General features: G+C 42.5%; 1 protein-coding gene across 6 annotated transcripts in view; it reads left to right on the top strand.

Annotated features, from left to right (window-relative positions):
* ARMC9 (armadillo repeat containing 9) overlaps positions 1-23,967 on the top strand; it is a 179,202-nt gene that overhangs the window by 86,021 nt on the left and 69,214 nt on the right. For all 6 annotated transcript variants that reach the window (XM_061388069.1, XM_061388098.1, XM_061388119.1 and 3 more), the window contains exons 18-19: positions 2,145-2,235; positions 5,354-5,409. In XM_061388069.1, coding sequence (XP_061244053.1) covers positions 2,145-2,235; positions 5,354-5,409 — 147 coding nt within the window. The remainder of the gene's footprint in view (positions 1-2,144; positions 2,236-5,353; positions 5,410-23,967) is intronic.

The following is a 23,967-nucleotide window of genomic DNA, read 5'->3' on the forward strand; positions in this document are numbered from 1 at the left end:
GACCACGTTCTTCTTCCTCTGGCCCTTACTTTGGGACAGGATGGAGTCTGGGGAAGAAGTCAGTTTAGGAGGCAAATAGAGAGGAAATGCAGCCCTCCTGACAATAGACAAGCCCAGGTGTGTCTGACTGGTTCCCCAGGAGCCTGGGTGCTGCTGACCACACTCTCTGTGAAACTCTCTTCCCTTGTCGACTGTCCAGTTCTTCCTCCCAGGCCACTCCTTCACCTTCTGTTCTGTGGACTGGTCTGTCTCTGCCCCCCCAGGTAAATGTTATCATGCTCTGTAGTAACCCTCTCCACCTGTGACCACCAGGAACCCTGCTTGTTCCCTTGCTTCACCTACCAGCTTTCTGTTCTGAGCCACAAAGCCCTACCAGACACAGCAAGTGCAGTCTCAGTCATTTATTAAGCATCTCCTCTGTGTCAATCATTGGATTAGATGCTTTTATTTTTTTAGGTATTGTAATTTATGAACAGTGAAATACACAGGCCTGACATATATAGCTCAGTGCATTTTAAAATTTATTAATGTATTTGGCTGCATTGGGCCATAGCTACAGCACTCAGGATCTTCATTGCTTCATGTGGAATCTTTCCTTACAGCGCACGGACTCTCTAGTTGTAGCTAGAAGGCTCAGTTGCTCTGAGGCATGTGGAATCTTAGTCCCCAACCAGGGGATGAACCCCCATCCCCTGCATTGCAAGGCAGATTCTTAACCACTGGACCACCAGGGAAGTCCCTCCCTTCAGTGCATTTACACAAACATACGTTTACATGACCAACACCAGTATACATCCTTTAAAAATCTCGTGTTGCCTTGAGTTGCCATCCTTATTTTATAGTTGAGGAAACAGGCTGGCAGGAGTTAAGCCATTTGACCAAGGTCCCACGGCTATTTGATCGAGAAACTAGAATTACGATCCAGATTGAACCTTTCTAGGAGATAGTGCTCTGCTTTAGGTGATGGGAACTCACTGTGTTCAAAACTACACTTGGCCCTTCTTCTCTGATTCTGTTAGAGCTGTTGATTCCAAACTGGCCTACCTGAAAAGGCAGCTTATGACTCATGTAACTGAAAAGTACAGGCATAAGGTTCAGGCACATCTTGATCAGAGTTCACATGTCACTTGATTTCATGTTTCAACCAGCACCTCTGGACTCTGTTTCCTCAGCTTTGAGTTCAGTATTAGATATACTTTCTCCTTGTAGGGGCAAGAAGGCCTCATTAGCTCCAGCCAAACATCCATGTTGCTTCCCAGGCAGCACTAATGGTAAAAGAACCTGCCTGCCAATGCCAATGCAGGAGACGTAAGAGGCTCAGGTTCGACCCCTGGGTTGGAAAGATTCCCCTGGAGAAGGAAATGGCAACCCATTCTAGTATTCTTGCCTGGAAAATTCCATGGACAGAGCCTGGTGGGCTGCAGTCCATGGAGTCGGGCTACATTCCACGGGGTAGCAAAGCGCCGGACACGACTGAGCGATTGAGCACACATACATACGCATCCGCACATTCACGTCTCACGAGGGAAGAGGAAGGAGGGGAAATACGTACTTATGGGTCAGTCAGTATCTTACCTCTACATTTCCCGGGAATTCTGTTAGTCAAAATAGAAAACTCATGTCAGTGCTTTGTCGTAGAGTAAGTAATGCACAATGTAGTGACTTTATAATTATTTTGATAGAAAGGGAATGATGGCTGTTTAAAAAGAGGTTCTATTTGTTCATTTACTTCTCTGAGCATATGGTTCCACTTTTCAAAGACCATTTTTGGCCCTAAAATCCAGATGACAGTGTATAAATATAGGGAAAACACAGGAAAGAAACCACCTCCCAAAACAGCATATTGCCAAAACTAAAAGGAGTACTTACACAGTAAAATTGTACAATAGCTTTTTAAAAAGTAAATGCGTTATAATTAAGTCAGCTAGTCAAGCAAAAATAAAATAATTTCATTGTGAATTGTAAAAACAACAAAAAAGAATGAACTAAGCAGAGGAATTTTTTTTTATCGTGCATATCCTTTCCTCATTAAAACAATGGGGGAGGTGGATTTTTTTTTTTTTTTGATTAGGTGGAACTATCCATCAAAAAGTAGTTTTCTCCCAAACTGAAATGTTCACTCTTCCTCTCTCCAATGCTTCCAGGGAATGGAAGACATCCTTCGCTGCTTCATCAAAGAGGGCAACGCCGAAATGATCCGCCAGATCGAGTTTATCATCAAGCAGCTCAATGCAGGTCCGTTTACTGCAAGAATCTATCGTCTATCTTTTGAGTCTTTCACACGTGCTAGAAAGACACACAGGCTTTCTTCAAGGGACTTGTCCTATCTCAGAGTTCATTCAAGAGGCCTTAAGGAAGCTGGCGTGGTCCAAGTGAACAAACAAAAGTTCAGCCAGGTGGTCAAGGCCATGTTGTCTCAAGATCAACAATCTCTTGTCACACTTTTGGCCTAAGTCAACAAAAAAGCATTCAGAAGCAATTGCAGAAACTCTTGTCTAACTGGAAGTTCTCTTTGTGTGGGCCTCCCCCTCCTAATTACTGTATTTCCCCTGGCTCAGTAGGGTGGCTGTTCTCAAGTCAATGAACCGTAATAAAATGGGGCCCAAGGGTCAGATAGTGAAAAAAGATGCCAGTCTTTCCAGAACCATTGTGGAAAGTGAACACATCCTCCCACGTATATCCACTCCAGAAGAATCCATGTTGCCAACCAACAACCCTGGATGATATTTCTTCCTTTCTTTCATTACTGTGACCACCCACCTGAATCCCATAAGCAAGAAAGGAAGCCTTGGATGGGACCAGGTGGTGGGGAATCTCTTAGCTCTTTCTGTGGCTTCCTGATGCCTTGATCCTGATTGGTACACGTGCCAGAGGCACCTGGTGCTGCTTAGGTCCTGGGCCAAGTTTGTCACTTACGTCTTTTCTGCACGCCCTCATCCCATCACTGAACATCCAGGTGCATAGATCCTGTTTCTTACTTGAGTGGAGGTAAGAAATGAATCATCTGTTCCCTGCTCTAACCCCAGGGCCAAGTTTGACCAAGGCCAAGCAAAAGGGAGATGCCCAAAGTCCTTCCCCGGAGGACGCCACAGATGGCTCTCCCGGGTTCACAGCCAAGGCTGAACCAGGCAGTCACCTGGAGAGATCTGAAAACCCCCAAGGCAGCACCCTATGGCAGTTAAATCAGAACCTCTGGGGGAGCCCCGGAGGAGAAATAGTGTTTAAAACTCCTACGCGATTCCCATATGCAGACAAGGTGGCGCCTCCCTCCCTTGGACAGACACAGAAGTGAGGAGGCACAGGAGGAGGTTAGAGGGCTCCCCAGCAACAGAAGGTGGTTGGGAGAGCAGCTGGTGAGGTTAAACCTCTGCTGTCTTCAGACGGGGGGACCCATTTCCATTCAGACCTCCTCCCCTTTGGTTATTATGGCAAGCTAGATTCATCCCAAGTTCAGGTGAGCAACAAATAGAACTATATTTTCTGCAGTTGCTGTATTTCTGACTTCCATTCTGCTAGGCAGGCATGTTGAAAAATAATCATAAAATGATTTTTTATAAATAAAATAATATATAAATAATAAAATATAAAAATATAAATAATAAAAGTAATAATAAATAAATAAAAGGGAGCCGAGATTGCTCCCTAACCTTCTCTGGGTCTGCAACAGTTTGGGAAGGTGGGGGAATGCTGGAGAAGTTGTTGCCTGTCTGCTCTGTGGTCACTGACTGAGACCTCCCTCCCAGGCCAGGGGTCCTCTGCAGGGTCAGGGTCAGGTTCTGGTTGGGAACCTTCTTCAGGGCTGATTTTTGTCAAGACACACTTCTGTGTCCTTTTCAATATTCTCTTCCCGGGCAGCCAAGAAGCATGGTGTCTTGTCTCCCTGGCCAAGAAGCACCTCTTTTTCTAACACAGAGCTAGCTCTTGGACCAGCGTGCTAATGGATGTGAGGAGGAAGGGTCAGTCTACTGTTCTGTAAGGGATGCGCTTTGGCAGGAAGTTGTCATGGATGGAGCTAAAGCCTTACAACCTTGTGTATTTTGGACAAACTTGGGATCTACCTGCTCAGGTCCGGAAATTCCAGTTTAAATAGAGGGCCTACAGTAGTTCTTTTTCGTCTCAAGCACGGAAGCTGTTCTGTATCCATCCGGCAGTGGAAGGACCCCAGAGAGGATTACCCAGGAGCCTGCTGCTTTATAACCAAATTAGAAAAATCATTGAACATTTGGGTGGAGGATCAGAAACACACACACAAATACCTTAGGATACGTGTCATAGGCATCAAGTCAGAATGAATCTGTAAGCATTGTGCTGAAACCTAGAAGAGGGAGAGCTAGAGAGTTTTCATCCAGTCCAGGGTCCATCCTCAAGGGGAAATTAATAGCAGGGCTTCCCTGGCGGCTCAGCAGTAAAGAAGCCACCTGCAATGCAGGTGATGCAAGTTCAGTCCCTGGTTTGGGAGGATCCCCTGGAGAAGAAAATGGCAACCCCCTCCAGTATTCTTGCCTGGAGAATCCCGTGAACAGAGGACCCTGGTGGGCTGCATGCCAGGGGGTCGCAAAGAGTTGGACACGACTTAGCGAATAAACAACAGTGAAGCACAGGAGCCTTCAGGAGCTCAGCCTGCCGGGACCACTAGCCTGCCCTCTGGAAAATGGTGGGATTTAGAAATAGATGTAGTTCGAATCTCAACTCTTACTTACTGGGAGTGTTACCATAATGTGTCTTTTATCCTCCATGCCTCTCTTTGCTCCGTGCTATAAAACAGATAAAAGTCAACAAACTCTACTGAAGATTAAGTCAAATCGCATGTGTGACACCATCTAGAATAATGCTTAGCAATAATATTGATACTAGTCTACTTTCTTCCTCCAAAATTACTCTCAAATTATATGTTGGCTTTAATTTTTCTCATGCCACGACTAGTGTGTGCTGACAAAAATGGAGAGAGATATTTATAACTGCTTAGCATAATATCAAACTATGCTGAAATGGTACCAGGAACAGGATTGTTTTGCTGTAACCTAACTCTCAAGAGGAGCTTCCCAGGTGGCTCAGTGGTAAAGAATCCACCTGGGATGCAGGAGATTCGGGTTTGATCCCAGGATCAGGAAGATCCCCTGGAGTAGGAAATGGCTACCCACTCCAGTATTCTTGCCTGGGAAATCCCATGAACAGAGGAGTCTGGTGGGCTACAGTTCATGGGATCACGAAAGTGTCAGACATGACTGAGAGACTAAAACAACAATAACTCTCAGAAGGGTATTTACACATCTCTGCAGTAGTTGAAGGATTTTGTTGACCCAGGCTCCCAACTGTGGTTATAGTTATTCATTGACTTTTTTTCCCTTTGTAGAAGAGCTACTGGATGGTGTTCTTGAATCTGATGATGATGAAGATGAAGATGATGAAGTAAGTTGGAGGCTCTTCACACCATATAGAAAGCTTGGGCCAACTCTGCTGAGTCTTTTCTTTGCCTTGAAAAGTTAGCCTGGAAATGGAGATTTCAGTCCCTGCTGCGTTACTTCTCATGATTCTATGGGTCAGCTAGAGCTCAGGGGGGTGGTCTCTCTTGGTGTGTCTGGTAGCTGTATCCAGGTGTCCAAGCTGGCATCCTGTCCTCCACATTCCCTCTCCATGTGGCCTCTAATCCCTCAGTTGTCCAGCCTGGACTTCCATATTGGTTGGGGACTGGGCTCCAAGGGGAAAAAAGTGGAAGCTTCCAGCCCTTATGTGGGCTCAGCAGTCTCAGAACATCACTGCTGCTCCGGGTGCTGGCCGACCCGCCCACATGGGGGGCAGCAGTTAGACCCCACCCACACAACGGGCAGGGCGGGAGGACTCGGGGGTGGCGTCTTTGGAGACTATTGGCCTTGCCTTGGTGGGTTCGCTGCATTCAACAGGAGATACCACTCTCTACAGCACTGGGGTTGATGGGAGGTTGAAAGATGACAGGTCTTGAGCCGGGTTGTTTGCTCTGAAGGGGTGAGAGTCTGGCCTGTCTCCCTCATGGGCGGGAACCTTGGCCCAGGGAGAATTGGTTCAGAGCCGGCAGACGAACCCCTTGGCCCAGTCATTTGCATTCCTTTGTTGTGGGTTTCCTCAGCTGTGAGGTCTGCTCACCTGTGTTTTTTAGAGCATGAAGGTTCAGGAGTCTGAGCGGGCCTTGTGAAGTGGTGTGAGTGAGAATGGTGACTCATGAGCTGCAGAGCTTTTTCATTATTTTTCCTTCAGAACTAAAAAGCCAGATGTGGTAATAAGTTCTCTGTGGAAATAAGTGCTTTTCTTCTATTTTGTGGGGCACATTTATTCCTGAAATGAATGCTGGAAGATGTATTGCTATTTGGAGTTGTGGGCTGTCCGTTTAAAAGGTGTGTAAAGGCGAGGTTTTTTGTTCATTAACGGCATTAGTTGGGGGAGAGAGTTCATTTAAAAGCCCTCAACCTAAGAGGGCGGCTCCACCAAAGATGGGGACAGACCTGTGAGAGAGTGTCCCACTGCAGCCAGCCTCCTGCCTGCCGTTTTCCTAATGGGCTGTAGGTGGCGCCAGCGGGTGCTCCTGCTCCCTGCAGTTCTGGCGGCCCGGCCAGCACCTTCTCCAGGCCCCTTCCTTTCAAAGGTGCATCCAGATAAGGCAGGAGGCCAGCCTCAGGTCACACGGAGTTGATGGCAGTAAAATCTGGTTTAGAACAGGCATCGGCAGACCTTTTCTACAAGGAGGAAACTTGTGAATGTTTTAGCTTTGCAGGCCACACAGTTTCATTCACCCAGATGGACCATTGTAACACAAAGTAGCCATGGACAATAAATAAATGCATGAACGTGGCTGTGTTCCCATAAATCTTTTTTCAGTGTGTCCTAAAGTTTGAATTTCGTATAATTTTTGTGTCATTAATATTTTTTCAAATATTTTAAAATGTGAAAACCATTCTTAGTTTACTGGCCTTACAACAACAGACACCTTGGCCCACAGGCCGCTGTTTGCCAACCCCGGAGAGAACTCAGCTCCCGGACTCACTGGGGCTTCTCAGCACTATGACAAGATACCATCTGTGTGCCTGGGCCTTCAGCACCGTTTTATATTTTGAGTTAACATCTTAATTATTTCATTCCAATAACTTTTTGTCCACATAAAGCTTCCCTAAAGATCTGGTTTTGTTCCCCCTGTCATCTCTTTGGGGTTGTTTTGTTTTCTTACTATTAACCCTTTTGTTTTTGTACTGCGTGGGAAATTTCATTTGGTTCGACTATTCTGTTAATGGTGGAATTTCAACTTTTGCAATTTCCCTGTGGAAGTTAGAGTAGACGATAGCTAAGTTATAGTTTTAGTAGACTATAACTACAATTAAAAAGTGATAGTAGACTATAACTATAGAACTACAGTTATAGTCTACTGTAAATTAAAGAATAGAGAGATCTTTTAGCTTTCTGAACTTTTTGCCATTCTGTGCAGATTTTTATTTTAGGAAGATAGTGTATGGGGACTTCCCTCACACTCCCAATGCAGGGGCCCCAGGTTTGATCCCTGGTCAGAGAACTAGATCCCACATGCCACAACTAAGACCCGGTGCAGACACATAAATAAACTTTTTTTGTTTTAAATAGAAAAGAAAGAAGATAGTGTGTGAAAATATTTGTTGTGATAACTAGAATTTTCAGAAGATCCTTGAAAGGGTTTAGTTGGAAAATTATAAAGAAAGGACCTGTCATTTGGGGCCAAAACTTGACTCTTTGTGATGAGCTCAAGTCAGCATATTCTGGGCTTATCCTCCCCCTTGGTCCTGACTCTCGCTGTGGAAGATTAGCCAGGACAACCTGACAAGGAATGAGCATGTCTATATTTCACTCAGCTTCCCCCAAGGCCAGATGTTATTTTTTTAAGTGGGGTGTGTGGTTCGGAGAAAGTGAAGGGTGCTTAGACTAAAGAAAAATCTCCAAAAAGCATCTGTGCAAGTCACACTGTTGTTGGAATGTGGCTGTCACTTCCCAAGGTGATGACTTTGAAGGAGACGGCAAAATTATTTAAACCCCAAACACAGATAACGAAGACTGTTTTCAGTTAGCTGCCAGTGCCTCTAAAGGTAAAATGGCTCTAGGAGGGGCTGAAGGCCGGGGTGGATCATGGCTGCCTCGTCTGACACTGAGCTGAAATCTGTGCCCTTGTGACTTTGGCCACTAGTCTGCCCCGCTGAAGACTCTCAACGATCCCCATGTGCATAATCTGATTTTTCTTATTTCTAAAAATATAATTACTTGCCCTGGTGTATTAGCACTTATTTAGTTATGTCTGAATATATATACATTTACATACCAACATAAAAAGCTTTTTAACTTGAGTAAAGTACAGACTGTCTAGGCTGTGACGTCAAGTGGAAAATGGAAATTGCAAAGTAACGTATGAGTCTGAGTCAACTTCAGAAAACCAAACTTATAAACACACATCCTGATGAATTATATATCTGTGTATATACACATAGCAGAAAGGTGTGGAAGTTACACCCTCTTTGTTGACACTGGAAGTTTCCCGGGTGAGGGCCAGGGATGAGGAAGTGTGGATGAGAGGAGAAGAGAGGCCCAGATGAGCAGGCTCACCAGTGAGGTGAGGAGTGAAAAAGGGCACCTGGAATTAATGGACAGAGGTCAGTTGCTGAGCATTTGTGAAGACTTAATGGGGCAAAAGCCAAAGTGAATAGTTGTGGAGCGAGTGGGACGTGAGAAAATGGAGCTAATAAGTAATAATACAGCTCTTTCCACTGAGTTGGCTGTGAGCAGGGGAAGAGAGTTGGATCGTGGTTGAACAGGGCATTTTTGTTGTGTTTTCATTTGGGAAATATCCAAGCATGTTAAAATGCCATTGGGAAGGATTCATTTGAGAGGGAAAGGTTGAACAAGAGAGTGAGAGGAGAGAGGGTGGCATCAGAAGAACAGGTGTTTCCATTATTTTCAAAATTGTCTGCACTCTTCTTGGCCCATTTAAAGCTCCAGAGGAGAAAAACTATCACTAGATAAGCTTGAGTAGTACGGACAAGAGACTGGACAGATGACAACTACTGTTTAAGGATTCCGATGTATTTCACCTAGTGCTTGAAGAAATGTGTTATTATCTAATACAATTTACTTTATGTTGAACATATATAATATGTTCCCAAAGGGTGAATCTTTCTTGTTGTTTAGGTGCTAAGTCATGCTGGACTCTTTTTTGACTCCATGGACCATAGCCCACCAGGCTCCTCTGTCCATGGGATTTCCCAGGCAAGAATACTGGAGTGGGTTGCCATTTCCTACTCCAGGGGATCTTCCTGATGCAAGGATCAAACCTGCATCTCCTGCATTGGCAGGCAGATTCTTTACCACTGAGCCACCAGGGCAGCCCCATATGAATCATTAGGAGCCCTGATTCCAGTATTCTCACCACAAAAGGCTCAGGTTTTCTTACAGTTTGAGGTGAGTTCCTTGTGTCTAGCTCCTCCGTGGCTTTCTAAGTGGAGATGAAAGGCCTTTCTGTGCTAATCCAGAAGATTGATTTTAAGATAAATATTGTTCCCTCTTAACAAAGTAGATTGAAAGACCATGTTAGCTCAGCCATGAACATTTACTTGCTGGTTGCCATGAAAGTGACAATCATGTGCTCAGCAGTTTCTTTCTCAGCAGGCATCTCAAATCTAAAAGCCATTAACTTGTTTATTCCACAGATATTAATATTTTTAATTATTTATTTTAATTGGAGGATAATTACCTGCAATATTGTGATGGTTTTTGCCATACATCAACATGAATCAGCTGCAGGTATATATGTGTTCCCCCCATCTTGACCTCCCCCCACCTCCCGGTGGTCCCAGAGCACTGGCTTTCGGTGCCCTGTTTCATGCATCGAACTGGCACTGGTCATTTATTTTACATATGGTAATGTATGTGTCTCAATGCTATTCTCACAAATGCTATTCTCCCACCCCTGCCTTCTCCCACTGAGTTCAAAAGTCTGTCTTCTACATCTGTGTCTTCCTTGCTGCCCTGCATGTAGGATCGTCGGTACTGTCTTTCCAAATTCCATATATATGTGTTAATATATATGCATTAATGTACAGTATTTGTCTTTCTCCTTATGAATTACTTCATCCTGTATAACAGGCTCCAGGTTCATCTGCCTCACTAGAACTGACTCCAGTGGGTTCCTTTTCATAGCTGAGTAATACTCCACTGTGTACATGAAAAGATGCTCAACATCACTCATTATTAGAGAAATGCAAATCAAAACCACAATGAGATATCTCCTCACACTGGACAGAATGGCCATCATCAAAAAGTCTACAAACAATAAATGCTGGAGAGGGTGTGGAGAAAAGGGAACCCTCTTACACTGTTGGTGGAAATGCAAACTGGTACAGCCATTCTTGAGAACAGTGTGGAGATTCCTTAAAAAACTGGGAATAGAACTACCTTATGACACAGCAATCCCACTGCTGGGCATTTACCCCAAGGAAACCAGAATTGAAAGAGACACATGTACCACAAATATTAATATTTCAGGGCCTTAAAATAACATTATACCAGGAAGTAATGGGGAAAAGATCCAAAAGAAATTTAAAAGGGGATCTATGGTTTTAAATGCCTCCAAGAGTTTGAAATTTAGATGGTTGCTGTTCAGTCGCTCAGTCGTGTCTGACTCTTCATGACCCCATGGACTGCAGCATACCAGGCTTCCCTATCCTTCACTATCTCCCAGAGTTTGCTCAAACTCATGCCCATTGAGTTGATGATGCCATCCAACTGTCTCATCCTCTATCACCCCTTTCTCTTCCCGCCCTCAATCTTTCCCAGCACCAGGGTCTTTTCTAGTAAGTCGGCTTTTCACATCAGGTGGACAAAGTATTGGAGCTTCAGCTTCAGCATCAGTCCTTCCAATGAATATTCAGGACTGATTTCCTTTAGGATTGACTGGTTGGATCTACCTGCTGTCCAAGGAACTCTCAAGAGTCTTCTCCAACACCACAGTTCAAAAGCATCAATTCTTCGGCACTTGCCCTTCCTTATGGTCCAGCTCTCACATCCATACATGACTACTGGAAAAACCTTAGCTTTGACTATACAGACCTTTGTTGGCAAAGTAATGTCTCTGCTTTTTAATATGCTGTCTAGGTCCCTGGGGGCTCAGACAGTAAAGAATCTGCCTGCAATACAGGAGATGCAGGTTTGATCCCTTGGTAGGAAGATCCCTTGGAGTAAGGAGAATGGCTACCCATTCCAGTATTCTTGCCTGGAGAAATCCATGGACAGAGGAGCCGGGCAGGCCACAGTCCACGGGGTCCCAAAAAGTGGAACACAGCTGAGCGACGGCCATACGTACCGCCCTGAACTTGCCCAGTGTAGTCTGATTTCAGAAGCTAAGGAGTCATGAGTGCCTGGTTAGTACTTGGATGGGAGATGAACATTTTCACTTTCACTAGGTTTGTCGTAGCTTTTCTTCCAAAGAGCAAATGTTTATTAATTTTGTGGCTGCAGTCACTATCCACAGTGATTTTGGAGCCCAAGAAAATAAAATCTCTCACTGTTTCCACTTTTCCCTCATCTGTTTGCCATGAAATGATGGGACCAGATGCCACGATCTTAGTTTTTTGAATGTTGAGTTTCAAGCCAGCTTTTTCACTCTGGTGTTTCACCCTCATCAAGAGGCTCTTGAGTTCCTCTTCACTTTCTGTTTTTAGAGTGGTATCATCTGCATGTCTGAGGTTGTTGATATTTCTCCCAGAAATCTTGATTCCAGCTTATGAGTCATCCAGCCAGGCATTTTGCATGACGTACTCTGCATAGAAGTTAAATAAGCAGGATGACAATGTACAGCCTTGACATACTCCTTTCCCAACTTTGAACCAGTTCATTGTTCCGTATCCGGTACTGACTGTTGCTTCTTGACCTGCATACAGGTTTCTCAGGAGGCAGGTCAAGTGGGTCTAGTATTCCCGTCTCTTTAAGAATCTTCCACAGTTTGTTGTGATCCACACAGTCAAAGGCTTTAGCATAGTGAATAAAGCAGATGTAGATGTTTTTCTGTAATTCTCTTGCTTTTTCTATGGTCCAACGGATGTTGACAATTTGATCTCCAGTTCCTCTGCGTTCTCTAAATCCAGCTTGAACATCTGGAAGTTCTTGGTTCACGTATTGTTGAAGCCTAGCTTGAAGGATTTCGAGCATGACCTTGCTAACATGTGAGATGAGCGCAATTGTGTGGTAGTTTGAACATTCTTTGGGATTGCCTTTCTTTGTAATTGGAATGAACACCTTTTCCAGTCCTGTGGCCACTGCTAAGTTTCCCAAATTTGCTGGCATATTGAGTGCAGCACTTTCACAGCATCATCTTTTAGAATTTGAAATAGCTCAGCTGGAATTTCGTCACCTCCACTAGCTTTGTTCGTAGCAATGCTTCCTAAGGCCCACTTGACATCACACTCCAGGATGTCTGGCTCTAGGTCAGTGACCACATCATGGTTATCCAAATCATTAAGACCTTTGTTGTATAGTTCTGTGTATTCTAAAATCTAGATAGGTGAGATAATAAAGACCCTGATAATAGCTTGTGTATCCTCACCAGTGCTCCGGGTACCTGTCTTGGCACTATTCACTCATTTACTCCTCACAACAACCCCGTGATAAGTACTGTTACTGTTCCATTTCACATTTGAGGAAACAGAATATGTCACTTGCCTGGTTCACACAGCTGATGAGTTAAGTGATGGAGCCAGGAATCAACCCAGGTGGTTTGACTTGACAGTCCATGCTGTTAACCACTACAAGATTTTGTCTCCCGTGAGATATATATATATATATATAAATAAAAACAGTCGTGTCCGAGTCTTTGTGACCCATGGACTGTAGCCTACCAGGCTTCTCCATCCATGGGATTTTCCAGGCAAGAATACTGGAGTGAGTTGCCATTTCCTTCTCCAGGAGATCTTCCCAACCCAGGGATTGAACCCCGGTCTCCCACATTGTAGGCAGATGCTTTACTGTCTAAGCCACCAGGGAAGTCATATATAAACACACACACACATATATATATTTATATATATAAACAGTTAGCAAGTAATAGAAAATAAATAAACACTCATAGCTTCATGAATGTGGTAGAACCAGGAAGTGTTACAGAAATTCTAAGTACTCAGAGAAAACTGGAAAGTGGCTGTCTTGACAGGGCTTTGCCTCGCCGAGGGTGAAGGGTGGGTGGAGTGGACTGCTGAAGAGAAGGATGTGGTCAGGAAAGTAGGAAAGGCATCTTCCAGGGGAGACAGCGTGAGCTTTGTCCTTGCCTCTCCCCAGCGCACATCGACACCCCCCGAAACCCATATTCACCACCTAGTATGTGTATATGCTTTCATACTTCGCTGATAAGATACACACAGAAAGAACACACATACAGGTACACATGTTCATGTGTGTTTTTGTCAGGATTTGTTTTACACAATGAGATAACACAGAAATACAAGCACACGCATCCTCAGGGTCGCCTTTTTCCCTTGTTGATATCTTTTGGAAATCCCTCTAAGCCAGCCAGCACCACAACTGATTCTTTTTAATGCTGTGAACTCGTGCAGTCTTCCCAATACTTGCTACTTCAAACAATACCTCAGTTAACATTTTTGTAAATGTATCCTTTTTTATTTACATGGGTTTTTTTTGCTGGGTTGAAGTGTATGTGTGTTTTAATTGTAATACATTTTTCTAAATTGCTTTTTAGAAAGAAAGAAAGTGAAGTCACTCAGTTGTGTCCGACTCTTTGCAACCCCATGGATGGTAGCATGCCAACCTTCTCCATCCATGGGATTTTCCAGGCAAGAATACTGGAGTGGGTTTGCCATTTCCTTTTCCAGGGGATCTTCCCAACCCAGGGATCAAACCTGGGTCTCCCACACTGCAGACAGACTCTTTACTGTCTGAGCCACCAGGGAAGCTTTTTAGAAAGGCTGTAACAATTCAGATTTTGCTAGCAGAGCAGGAGAGGAGGCTTTCCTTCCATTTCCCTCCAGTGGTAGGTGTCATGACTCTTTGTATTTTTGCTTATTTAATGGTGGCTTCCCTGGTGGATTAGATGGTAAAGAATCTGCCTGCAGTGCAGGAGACCCAGATTCAATCCCTGGGTTGGGAAAATTCCCCTGGAGAAGGGAATGGCTACCCACTCCAGTATTCTTGCCCGGAGAACTCCATGGACAGAGGAGCCTGGCAGGCTACAGTCCACAGGCTCCCAAAAAGCTGGAAACAACTGAGGGACTAACAGTTAAAGGATAATGGTGGTAAGGTGCTAGCTATCTCATTATTTTAATTTTGCATCCCATGAGTAGTGAGTTTGAGTGTCTTTATGTTTATCAGAGTGGATATTTGGATTTGCTATGCTGTATTTTCCCATTTCTGTCCTTTCTCTATTTTTAAAATTGCATTTGTCTTTCCAGGTCAGCTCATATGGATTCTCTGTATATTATAGATATTGATCCTTCTTCACCTTAGTTGCAAATATTTTAAAATGTATCTTTTACCTTTTGACATATTTTTATAACTGCTTTTGTCATAAATCTTAAAAAACAACCTTTTTAATGACTGTACTATTTTTAGTTGCGCTGGGCCTTCATTGCTGCGTGCAGGCTTTCCCTAGTTGCAATGTTTTGTTGCAGAGGCTTCTCTTGTTGCGGGGCAGACCCTGGGTGTGAGGGCTTCAGTACTTGTGGTTCATGGGCTTAGTTGCTCCATGGCTTGTGGAATCTTCCCCAGCCAGGGTTCAAACCTGTGTCCCCTGCATTGGCAGGCGGATTCTTATCCACTGTACCACCAGGGAAGCCCCCCCAAAAAATTTTTTTAAGATAAATATCTTAGCTTTTTCTATGATAGCCTCTGGGTTTTCTATCCTGATTAAGGTTTCCATTAACCCTAAATTTTATATGTAGTTTCCTAGATTTTCTTCTAATAATTTATTTTTTCATTCTTTTCTTTTTTTTTTTTTTGGCTATGCTTATGCAGCTTATGGGATCTTAGTTCCCTCAGTAGGGATTGAACCCACAACCCCTGCATTGGCACAGAGTCCTAATCCCTGGATTGCCAGAGAATTCCCTTTTCATTTAAAATTTAAATTATTAATTACTTTATACATATAAGAGAAAAATACATATTTATGTAGGTTTGAAGTAACTATTATCAAAGTTTCGCTCTTAGAACATTTTTATATTCTTGAAACCATTGAATATTGCAAAAATCTTTTATGTTTATTTTGCCTATGGATGTTTGCTAAATTAGAACTTAAAACCGATAAAATGTACTAATTTTAAAATGACAATAATAAACCTGTTACATGTCAATGTAACAAAGAATTATTATCAAAAGCAAATAATGTTAAGAAGGGTAGCATTGTATTTTGGAAATTCTGTGGCTGTTCAGTAATTATGACTCCGTGCTTCCAATGTAGAGGGTGCTGGTTCGATCCCTAATTGAGGAACTAAGATCCCACATGACACATGGCACAGCCAGGAAGTAACAATTTAAAAAACAGAATAAAACTCTGCTGTGCACCTGAATCTATCACAGCATTGTTAATTGGCTATACTCCAATTTGAAATAAAAAGTTAAAAAAAAAAAAAGAAGAGTAGCATTGTATTTTATTTTTATGAATCTCTTTAATGTCTGGATAAGAAAATAATTAGGTTCTCAAATCCACCTCTGGGGCAATATGTTGTTTTCATCAAGGGATATGAAGAAAATCCAGCCTCATACATTTATGTAGTTGAAAGGGTTGGGATAGAAATATTTTCCTTTGATACTACTTTAGAACTAGACAAGTAATCATTTATTAAAGGTGAGTCACAGTGTGGAATCGAGAACCATATCAAGTCATCTTTTTTATTCTGTTAATTAAAATCTTCATCTATTTTGCATTTTGTTTATCTTATTTTGTGGTTGTTCATTGCTAGTTTATAGAAACACAACTGATTTTAGTATTTCAACCCTGTGTCCTGCATGCTTACTGAACTCATTTATTAGCTCTAAAAGTTTTTGGGTTTTGTTTAGCTTTGTGATGAATTCCTTAGGCTCTTCTGTTTACAACATCATGTCATCTATGAATAGAGATAATTTCACATCTTTTTTCTAGTCTAAATGTCTTTTATATCTTTTTCTTGCCTAATTGCCCTCTCTAAAATTTCTAGTACAGTGTTGAATAGAAGTGGTGAGAGTGGACCCCTTGCCTTTTTCTTATGTTAGGGGGAACGTGTTCTGTCTTTCACTGTCCAGTATGAGTCTAGCTATGGGTTCTTCATAGATATTCATCATCAGGTTGATAAAGCTCCCACCTTTTCCAACTTTAAGTGTTGAATTTTGTCAACTGCCTTCTCTACATCAGTTAAGATGACCATGTGAGGGAGTTTTCTTGCATTACATTGACTGGTATATGACATTGACTGGTTTACTTCTGAAATAAATCCTGCTTCTTCATGATTTATAATACCTTTCATATGTGCTGGATTTGATTTGCTAGTATTTTGTTGAGGAATTATGTATCTATATTCATAATAGATTTTAGTCTATAGTTTGACTTCTCTTGTGCTATCCTCTTGTAGTTTTGATATCAGGGTAATACTGGCCTCATATATGAGTTGGAAAGTGTTCCCTCCTCTTCTGATTTTGGAAGAGTTTGTGCAGAGTTTATGTTATTTCTTCGTAGCCTGGGCTTTTCTCTGTGGGTAGTTTTTTATTACTGATTTGATCTTTTTTACTTATTACATATCTATTCATATTTTTATTTATTCTTGAGCCAGTTGCTATAATTTGTGTCCTTCTAGGAATTTTTCCATTTCATCTAAGACATCAATTTGTTGGGGTATGCTTGTTCATAGTATTTCGTAATGATCCTTTTAATTTCTGTAAGTTCAGTCAGTAGTATTCCACCTCTCATTCCCGATTTTACTAATCTGAGTCAGCTCTTTTTCTTAGTCAGTGCTATGGACTGAATTGTGTCTCCTCAAATTCATTCGTTGAAGCCCAAACCCTCAGTGTGGCTCTGTTTGAATATAGGGCCCAAAAGGAGGTAATTAAGGTTAAGTGAAATCATGAGGGTGGGACTGTGATCTGGTAGAATTAGTGTCCTTATAAAGAAGTACTTCAGAGCACTTTCTCTGTCTCTCTCTCACCACCATGTGAGGATACAGAGAGAAAGCAGCTGTCTGCAAGTCGAGAGGAGAGCCTTCATCAGAAGTGAATCAGCTTGCTCCTTCATCTTGGACTTCTTAGCCTCCAGAACTATGAGAAATGAATTTCTGTTGGTTAAGCCACTCAGTCTGTGGTAATTTATGATGGTGGCCCAAGCTGACTCTACAGTCAGTCTAGCTAAAGGTTTGTCAGTTTTGGTGATCTCTACAAGAAACAAATTTTGTTTTTTCTCTATTGTTTTTCTGTTCTCTATCTCTGCTCTAATGTTCATTACTTCTTTCCTTCTGCTCTTCTTTTTCTGGTTTCTTAAGGTAAAAAGTTAGCTTGTTCATTTGAGATTTTTCTTCTTTTTTAATCTAGGCATTAAATACATCTAATATAGAGAGCTATAAATTTGCCTCTGAGTACTGTTTTGCTGCATCTCATAAATTTTGGAAGGTTGTGTTTTCATTTTCATTCATCTCAAAATATTTTTTACTTTTTCTTGTGGTTTTCTTCACCCACTGATTACTCAAGAACATGTTTTCAACAGAGCCTGTGAGGACAATGCTGTTGGCTCCACGTCAACTCTTGGGATAAAAAAGGATAAGTTCCATCAGGAGGGTTTCCAGGAAATTGCCAGACAGGTCAAATAATGACAGTCCTCTGAGAGCGAGGTTTTTGGGAGCTCAGAACCTGTCTGCTTGCTCCAGTGACTGCATGGATGCTGGTTTTCACTTTGATTGAAGAGCTGGTGGTTTTCAGAGAGGTGGAGTGGGAGTGAGAGGAAGAGGTCAAGTTTAAAAGGCACAACATTTGCTGCTTATTATTTATTTATTTATTTGGCTGCGGCTGTGTCGGGTCTTAGTTGTAACACATAGGAGCTTCGTTAGGTCATGCAGAATCTTCCCTTGCGAAGCATGGACGCTCCAGTTGTGGCACATGGGCTTAGCTGCTGCACAGCATGTGGGATCTTAGTTCCCTGACCAGGGACCAACCAAACCCAAGTCTCCTGCCTTGCAAGGTGGATTCTTAACCACTGGACCACTAGGGAAGTCCCCGTTTGCTGTTCTTATTAAGAGTCAGGATTTTTTTTTTTCCTTGAATAAACACTCCTCAGATTACCACGAGCCTTTGATTGATTTTCAGAGTTCTGAAGAAATTGATTTTGACAGTTTTTGCCAGTGTTCTTGCTTTTATGGTGAATGGATTTTCCGAAGCTCTTACTTTATAAGAACTTCACAAGTGCCTCTTGCACTTTCAGTTGTTCTTTTAACGAGGCCTGATTTTGTATTTTCATGCATTGATAATTGGGGAAATAATGGTTTTGCATTTTGCAGTTCTTCCAATCATTGCTGTATTTTATTATAAAACATCCCTCCAAATTGCATTAGTTAATATCACCACTGATGTCATCAGAAAATCTTTAGGTTTGGGGAAGCTAACAAGCTTACTGTAGCAGGTATAAGTTTTTTAAAAATTATTGTTTTCTCTTGAGAGTTCATTTTTTATTATTGATAACTAATACCATCCATTGTTTTCCTTGAGGTGACAGGTTCACCTCATTAATTTTGGGGAAAATGTCTACCAAATACCCAAGTCTGAATAACATAATTCTTCTGTCATTCTTTTGAGTAAAAGTGATGTTCTTTGAACAAATTGGTAGTTCAGCTTGCAACGCAAATAACTTCACAAATGCTTTTCCTCAAGATAATGATCACGTGCATCCTTTTGTTACACAGAATGTTTAAAAATGGGTCATGAAAATCAGGATTTTAATCAAATTAATTCTTGCTGCTTCATTGAGGACTTCTTAGATGAAACGCTGTCATCTTTCTTTTATCTATCTATCTCCCAATCATTTTTCTGTTATTCATCCATAAGTCTGTCTGTCTATCTGTGGTGGTCATGGAGAATGCAGCGACTACTACTAGAGCTTGTTAGCAACGCGCTGATTGATGCTGTCGCACTTGTGGTTTTACCCTCCTGTTGGTTTTGTACCGTAAGCTCAAATACCAGGATTAACCATAAAAATCAATACAGGCATTCAGTATGGTACTTCAGCCCGCACCACTTGTGTTTTGTTGCCAAGCATTTACATAAAAGATCTTTAAAGACCAGTTACTGTTGATGCTGGATGAGTACAAGCCCCATAGCAAGTCCAAGCATACCTCTGCAGATGAGATATTAACCCAGCGTTCTTGATTGCAGCTAAATCTTTAATTTGACAAGCTACGGTTTCATTGGAAAACTCAGTTCAGTTCAGTCGATCAGTCATGTCCAGCTCTTTGCTACCCCACGGACTACAGCATGCCAGGCTTCCCTGTCCATCACCAACTCCTGGAGTTTGCTCAAACTCATTGGAAAGTAGTGTGCTATGATTTATTTTGGAAACTTTCCATCCAGCAGGCATTCAGTAGTATTAGCTCTACAAGCTCTATTGTGTATTTTTCTTGGACCAAAGTCATGTAATAACTTACCCTTTAAGGTCTTCAGTGTCTTTGTTTTTTAAATAATTTTATTTGGGAGTGGGGATAATTTTAGATTTACAGAAAACAAATAATACAGGCAATTCCTGTTTGCCCATAATGCAACTTCAGTGGCTTTTAAATTTCTAGTCTGGAAAGTTCTAACATATTTTTGATTTTTCGCTTTTAAAGAACTCAATCATACCTGTGTTTAAAATATTTAAATTCTTTTTCATTAGACTCTGAATGATTGGTCTCAAAATTATACCTCACCTTCACAAGCTTCATAATACTGTACAAAGGTGTCCTGTCACCTAAGACCCAATAAGGTAAATTATTGACATCTTTAAAACTGAAGGAAAGATAGCTTCCGTCATAATTCTGTTTTTTATTTGCAGTTTTGCCAACTTCTCTGGAATAGGTTCCTCCCTTCCATGAGTCAGAGAAGTCTTTGATAAGTCAGTTTCATTTTTTTCAGCATTTTTTCATATAAGTGGTGCAGCTGTGGGTTGAGAAATTGAGTCCCCTGATCATCCTTTTTTAAGCCAATGATCCATCCTTAAAAGTGTAGCAAAAAGATTTTATAATCAGATTTTCTGTTAAATGTTAAATTTTGAAATAAATTTTAGAGAGAAATTTTAAAATTAGAAAATCTTTTGAAAACTTATAAGAATACTGTTGCAACATGGGGCTTCACTGGCAGCTCATTGGTACAGAGTCCGCCCGCCAGTGCAGGAGGTGCAGGTTCGACCCCTGGGTGGGGAAGATCCCCTGGAGGAGGGCATGGCAACCCACTCCAGTACTCTTGCCTGGAGAATCCCATGGACAGAGGAGCCTAGTGGGCTACAGTCCATGGGGTCACAGAGAGTCAGACACGTCTGAAGTGACTGAGCATGCACACACGTAACGCATTGCAACATAAAACAGGAAATACTTCTAGTCTGTTCCTGCATAGGAGCAGGAAAGACCTCATAATTTCAAAATAAATATTTATTGGGTAATGATGAAGTTATATCAGTTATAGTAAATATAACCAAAGATATCTAGTACAAGCACAGTAAAAGTACTAGAAACAAACTTAGTTATGAAAAGGCACGTATCTATTCCCCAAACCTTAGAAGTTTCTAGAAACACAAGAATACTCAAACAAACATACATTTTACTGTCAGAGTAATATCATCATATGTCACGTAGCCTCCAGAAAACCTCTCTGTATCATAAGAGAATGAGAGTGAAAACAGCAAACAGTATTACTGTTAAAATAGACATGTACTATTTTATATTTTATAAATGGTAATATATAAGTATAGTTTATGTGATACATAAAAACATTCTATTATGAACATAGTATAGACTTTATAAACCTCCTGAAAGGATCTTGAGGCTTTTGAAGGGTCCCCAGACCACACTTTGAGAACCATGGGTTTACAATTTTTATGTGTTTGGTTATTAAAATTTATTCTGACTTCATAATATAGATCAGAAGAGTTTTCATCTTGTCCTAGGGACTGGAATTAGTTTTGTTTTATCATTTCTTTTTCCCCCTACCCATTCTACCTGGTCCATGGCATATGCTTGTGTGCTCCTGAGTAAGTGAAGCTGGCCAGGTGGGGGTGGGAGGGGGGTCCAACGCTGTTAACCCAAACCCAGAGACCATCCCATGTGACTGATGTGACATAAGGAAAGTGAGGCTTTTTCTTTTTTAATCGTACTTCCTAAAGCATCAGTGCAGAAAGCAGAAAACTAGGTCTTATTCCTTAAAAAAATGCTTTTATATCACTAATTTTCAACTGATACTCTCTTGAGATGCATTTTACCAATACAAGCATGTGGGGAGAAACATTAATATCCAAAGAAAGACCAGGCTCAAGCAGCAGAGCAGAATCAGTGGCTTTTATAAAAATCCGAGTATGTTCTGATGTCACTAAGAAATCACATCAAAACCCCTGGCCCAGTTCCTGAGATACTGGAGGGCCTTGGTGAATGTTGGCTCTCGTTGTGATGATGGTGATGTTATCAGCTTCAGCCCCTGCCATGCCTGGCTGCAGAGAACAGGTTAAGTCCTGGTGTTTCTGGCATGCCTTGTACTCTGGCTCTGGTGGAAGCGATGTGCCATAGAGGAGCCTTACAGAAGGATATGGCCTCAGATGTTTTAAAATGCAGTGTTTTAATAGAAGGTGTGAGCTTCAGCTAGGCTAACAGATCAGAAAACAATTGTCCTCTTATGGTTGAAGGTGGGGGCAGGGGGGCGGGTGTGTGGGAAAGGATAGTTAGGAAGTTTGGGGAGGTCATGTACACACTGCTATATTCAAAATGGATAATCAAGGACCTATTGTATAGCACAGAGAACTCTGTTCAATGTTATGTGGCAGCCTGGATGGAAGGGGCTTTGGGGGAGAATGGATATATGTATATATATGTGTAGGTGTATATGTATGGCTGAGCAAGTCTTCAGAAATTTGTGAAGCCCTAAGTTTGATTGAAGGAGGGAGGAGAAGGGGACGACAGAGGATGAGATGGTTGGATGGCATCACCGACTCAATGGACATGAGTTTGAGTAACTCTGGGAGTTGGTGTTGGACAGGGAGGCCTGGTGTACTGCAGTCCATGGGGTCGCAAAGAGTCGAACACAACTGAGCGACTGAACTGAACTGAACTGAAATTTCTATTTGTCAGCCTGGGAAGGGTGTGAACAGAGCTGTGCTATAGGAAGGTTGATCTGGTGTGCGTTCAAATTAACAGGAGATTCAGTTCAGTTCAGTTCAGTCGCTCAGTCGTGTCCAACTCTTTGCGACCGCATGAATCGCAGCATGCCAGGCCTCCCTGTCCATCACCAACTCCCAGAGTTCACTGAGACTCACGTCCATCGAGTCAGTGATGCCATCCAGCCATCTCATCCTCTGTCGTTCCCTTCTCCTCCTGCCCCCAATCCCTCCCAGCATCAGAGTCTTTTCCAATGAGTCAACTCTTCACACGAGGTGGCCAAAGTATTGGAGTTTCAGCTTTAGCATCATTCCTTCCAAAGAAATCCCAGGGCTGGTCTCCTTCAGAATGGACTGGTTGGGTCTCCTTGCAGTCCAAGGGACTCTCAAGAGTCTTCTCCAACACCACAGTTCAAAAGCATCAGTTCTTCGGCACTCAGCTTTCTTCGCAGTCCAACTCTCACATCCATACATGACCACTGGAAAAACCATAGCCTTGACTAGACGGACCTTTGTTGGCAAAGTAATGTCTCTGCTTTTGAATATGCTATCTAGGTTGGTCATAACTTTTCTTCCAAGGAGTAAGCGTCTTTTAATTTCATGGCTGCAGTCACCATCTGCAGTGATTTTGGAGCCCCCCAAAATAAAGTCTGACACTGTTTCCACTGAAAGCTTAGACTTAATTAAAACCCAGTATCATCTGAATGGACGTCCCTGGTGGCTCAGATGGCAAAGAATCCACCTGCAATGCGGGAGACCTGGCTTAGATCCCCGGGTTGGGAAGATCCCCTGGAGGAGGGGACGGCTACCCACTCCAGTGTTCTGGCCTGGAGAATTCCATGGACTGTACAGTCCACGGGATCTCCAAGAGTCGGACACGACTGAGCGGCTTTCACTTTCACTCTTCTGTGGGGTCACTGTTCCTTTCCTCTGGGCCTTGGTATGCACAGGATTTTGTTTGTGCCCTCCAAGACTGGAGTCTCCATTTCCCCCAGTCCTGAGGAAGTCCTATAAGCAAATCCTGCTGGCCTTCAGGGACAGATTCCCTGGGGATTCCCAACCCCATAGGAGACTGAACCAGAACTACCTGCTGGTGTTGGAGGGTCTCCTGCGTAGACATGGGTCGGCAAGGGGGTTATCACAGGGATGGGGGCACTGGCAGCAGCGGTCCTGGAAGGTTCCCCTTGGCGTGAGCTCTCTTGGAGGTTGACATTAACCCTGCCATAGAGCCCATAGGCCCCAGGGCTGGGTCACCTCAGGCCAGACAACTAACTGGGAGGGAGCACAACCCCACCGGTGCATCAGCAGATGATTGGATTAAAGCTTCACTGAGCAAGGCCCTGCCCACCAGAGCAGTTTTTCCCACTGCCAGTCCTTCCCATCAGCTTACTGAAGCCTCTTAGCCTCCTCCATCAGAGGGCAGACAGAAGAAGCAAGAAGAACCACACTTCCACAGCAGCTAGAACAAAAATCACATTATAGGAAGTTAACCAGGATGAAAAAGCAGAAAGCTATGTCCCAGATGAAGGGACAAGATAAAACCCCCGAAAAGCAACTAAATGAAGTGGAAATAGGCCACCTTCCAGAAACAGAATTCAGAATGATTCTATTGATAGAATCTAATGATAGAATGATAGAATCTA

The sequence above is a fragment of the Bos javanicus genome, chromosome 2, assembly GCF_032452875.1.
Source record: "Bos javanicus breed banteng chromosome 2, ARS-OSU_banteng_1.0, whole genome shotgun sequence".
In the NCBI taxonomy this organism is placed as follows: domain Eukaryota; kingdom Metazoa; phylum Chordata; class Mammalia; order Artiodactyla; family Bovidae; genus Bos; species Bos javanicus.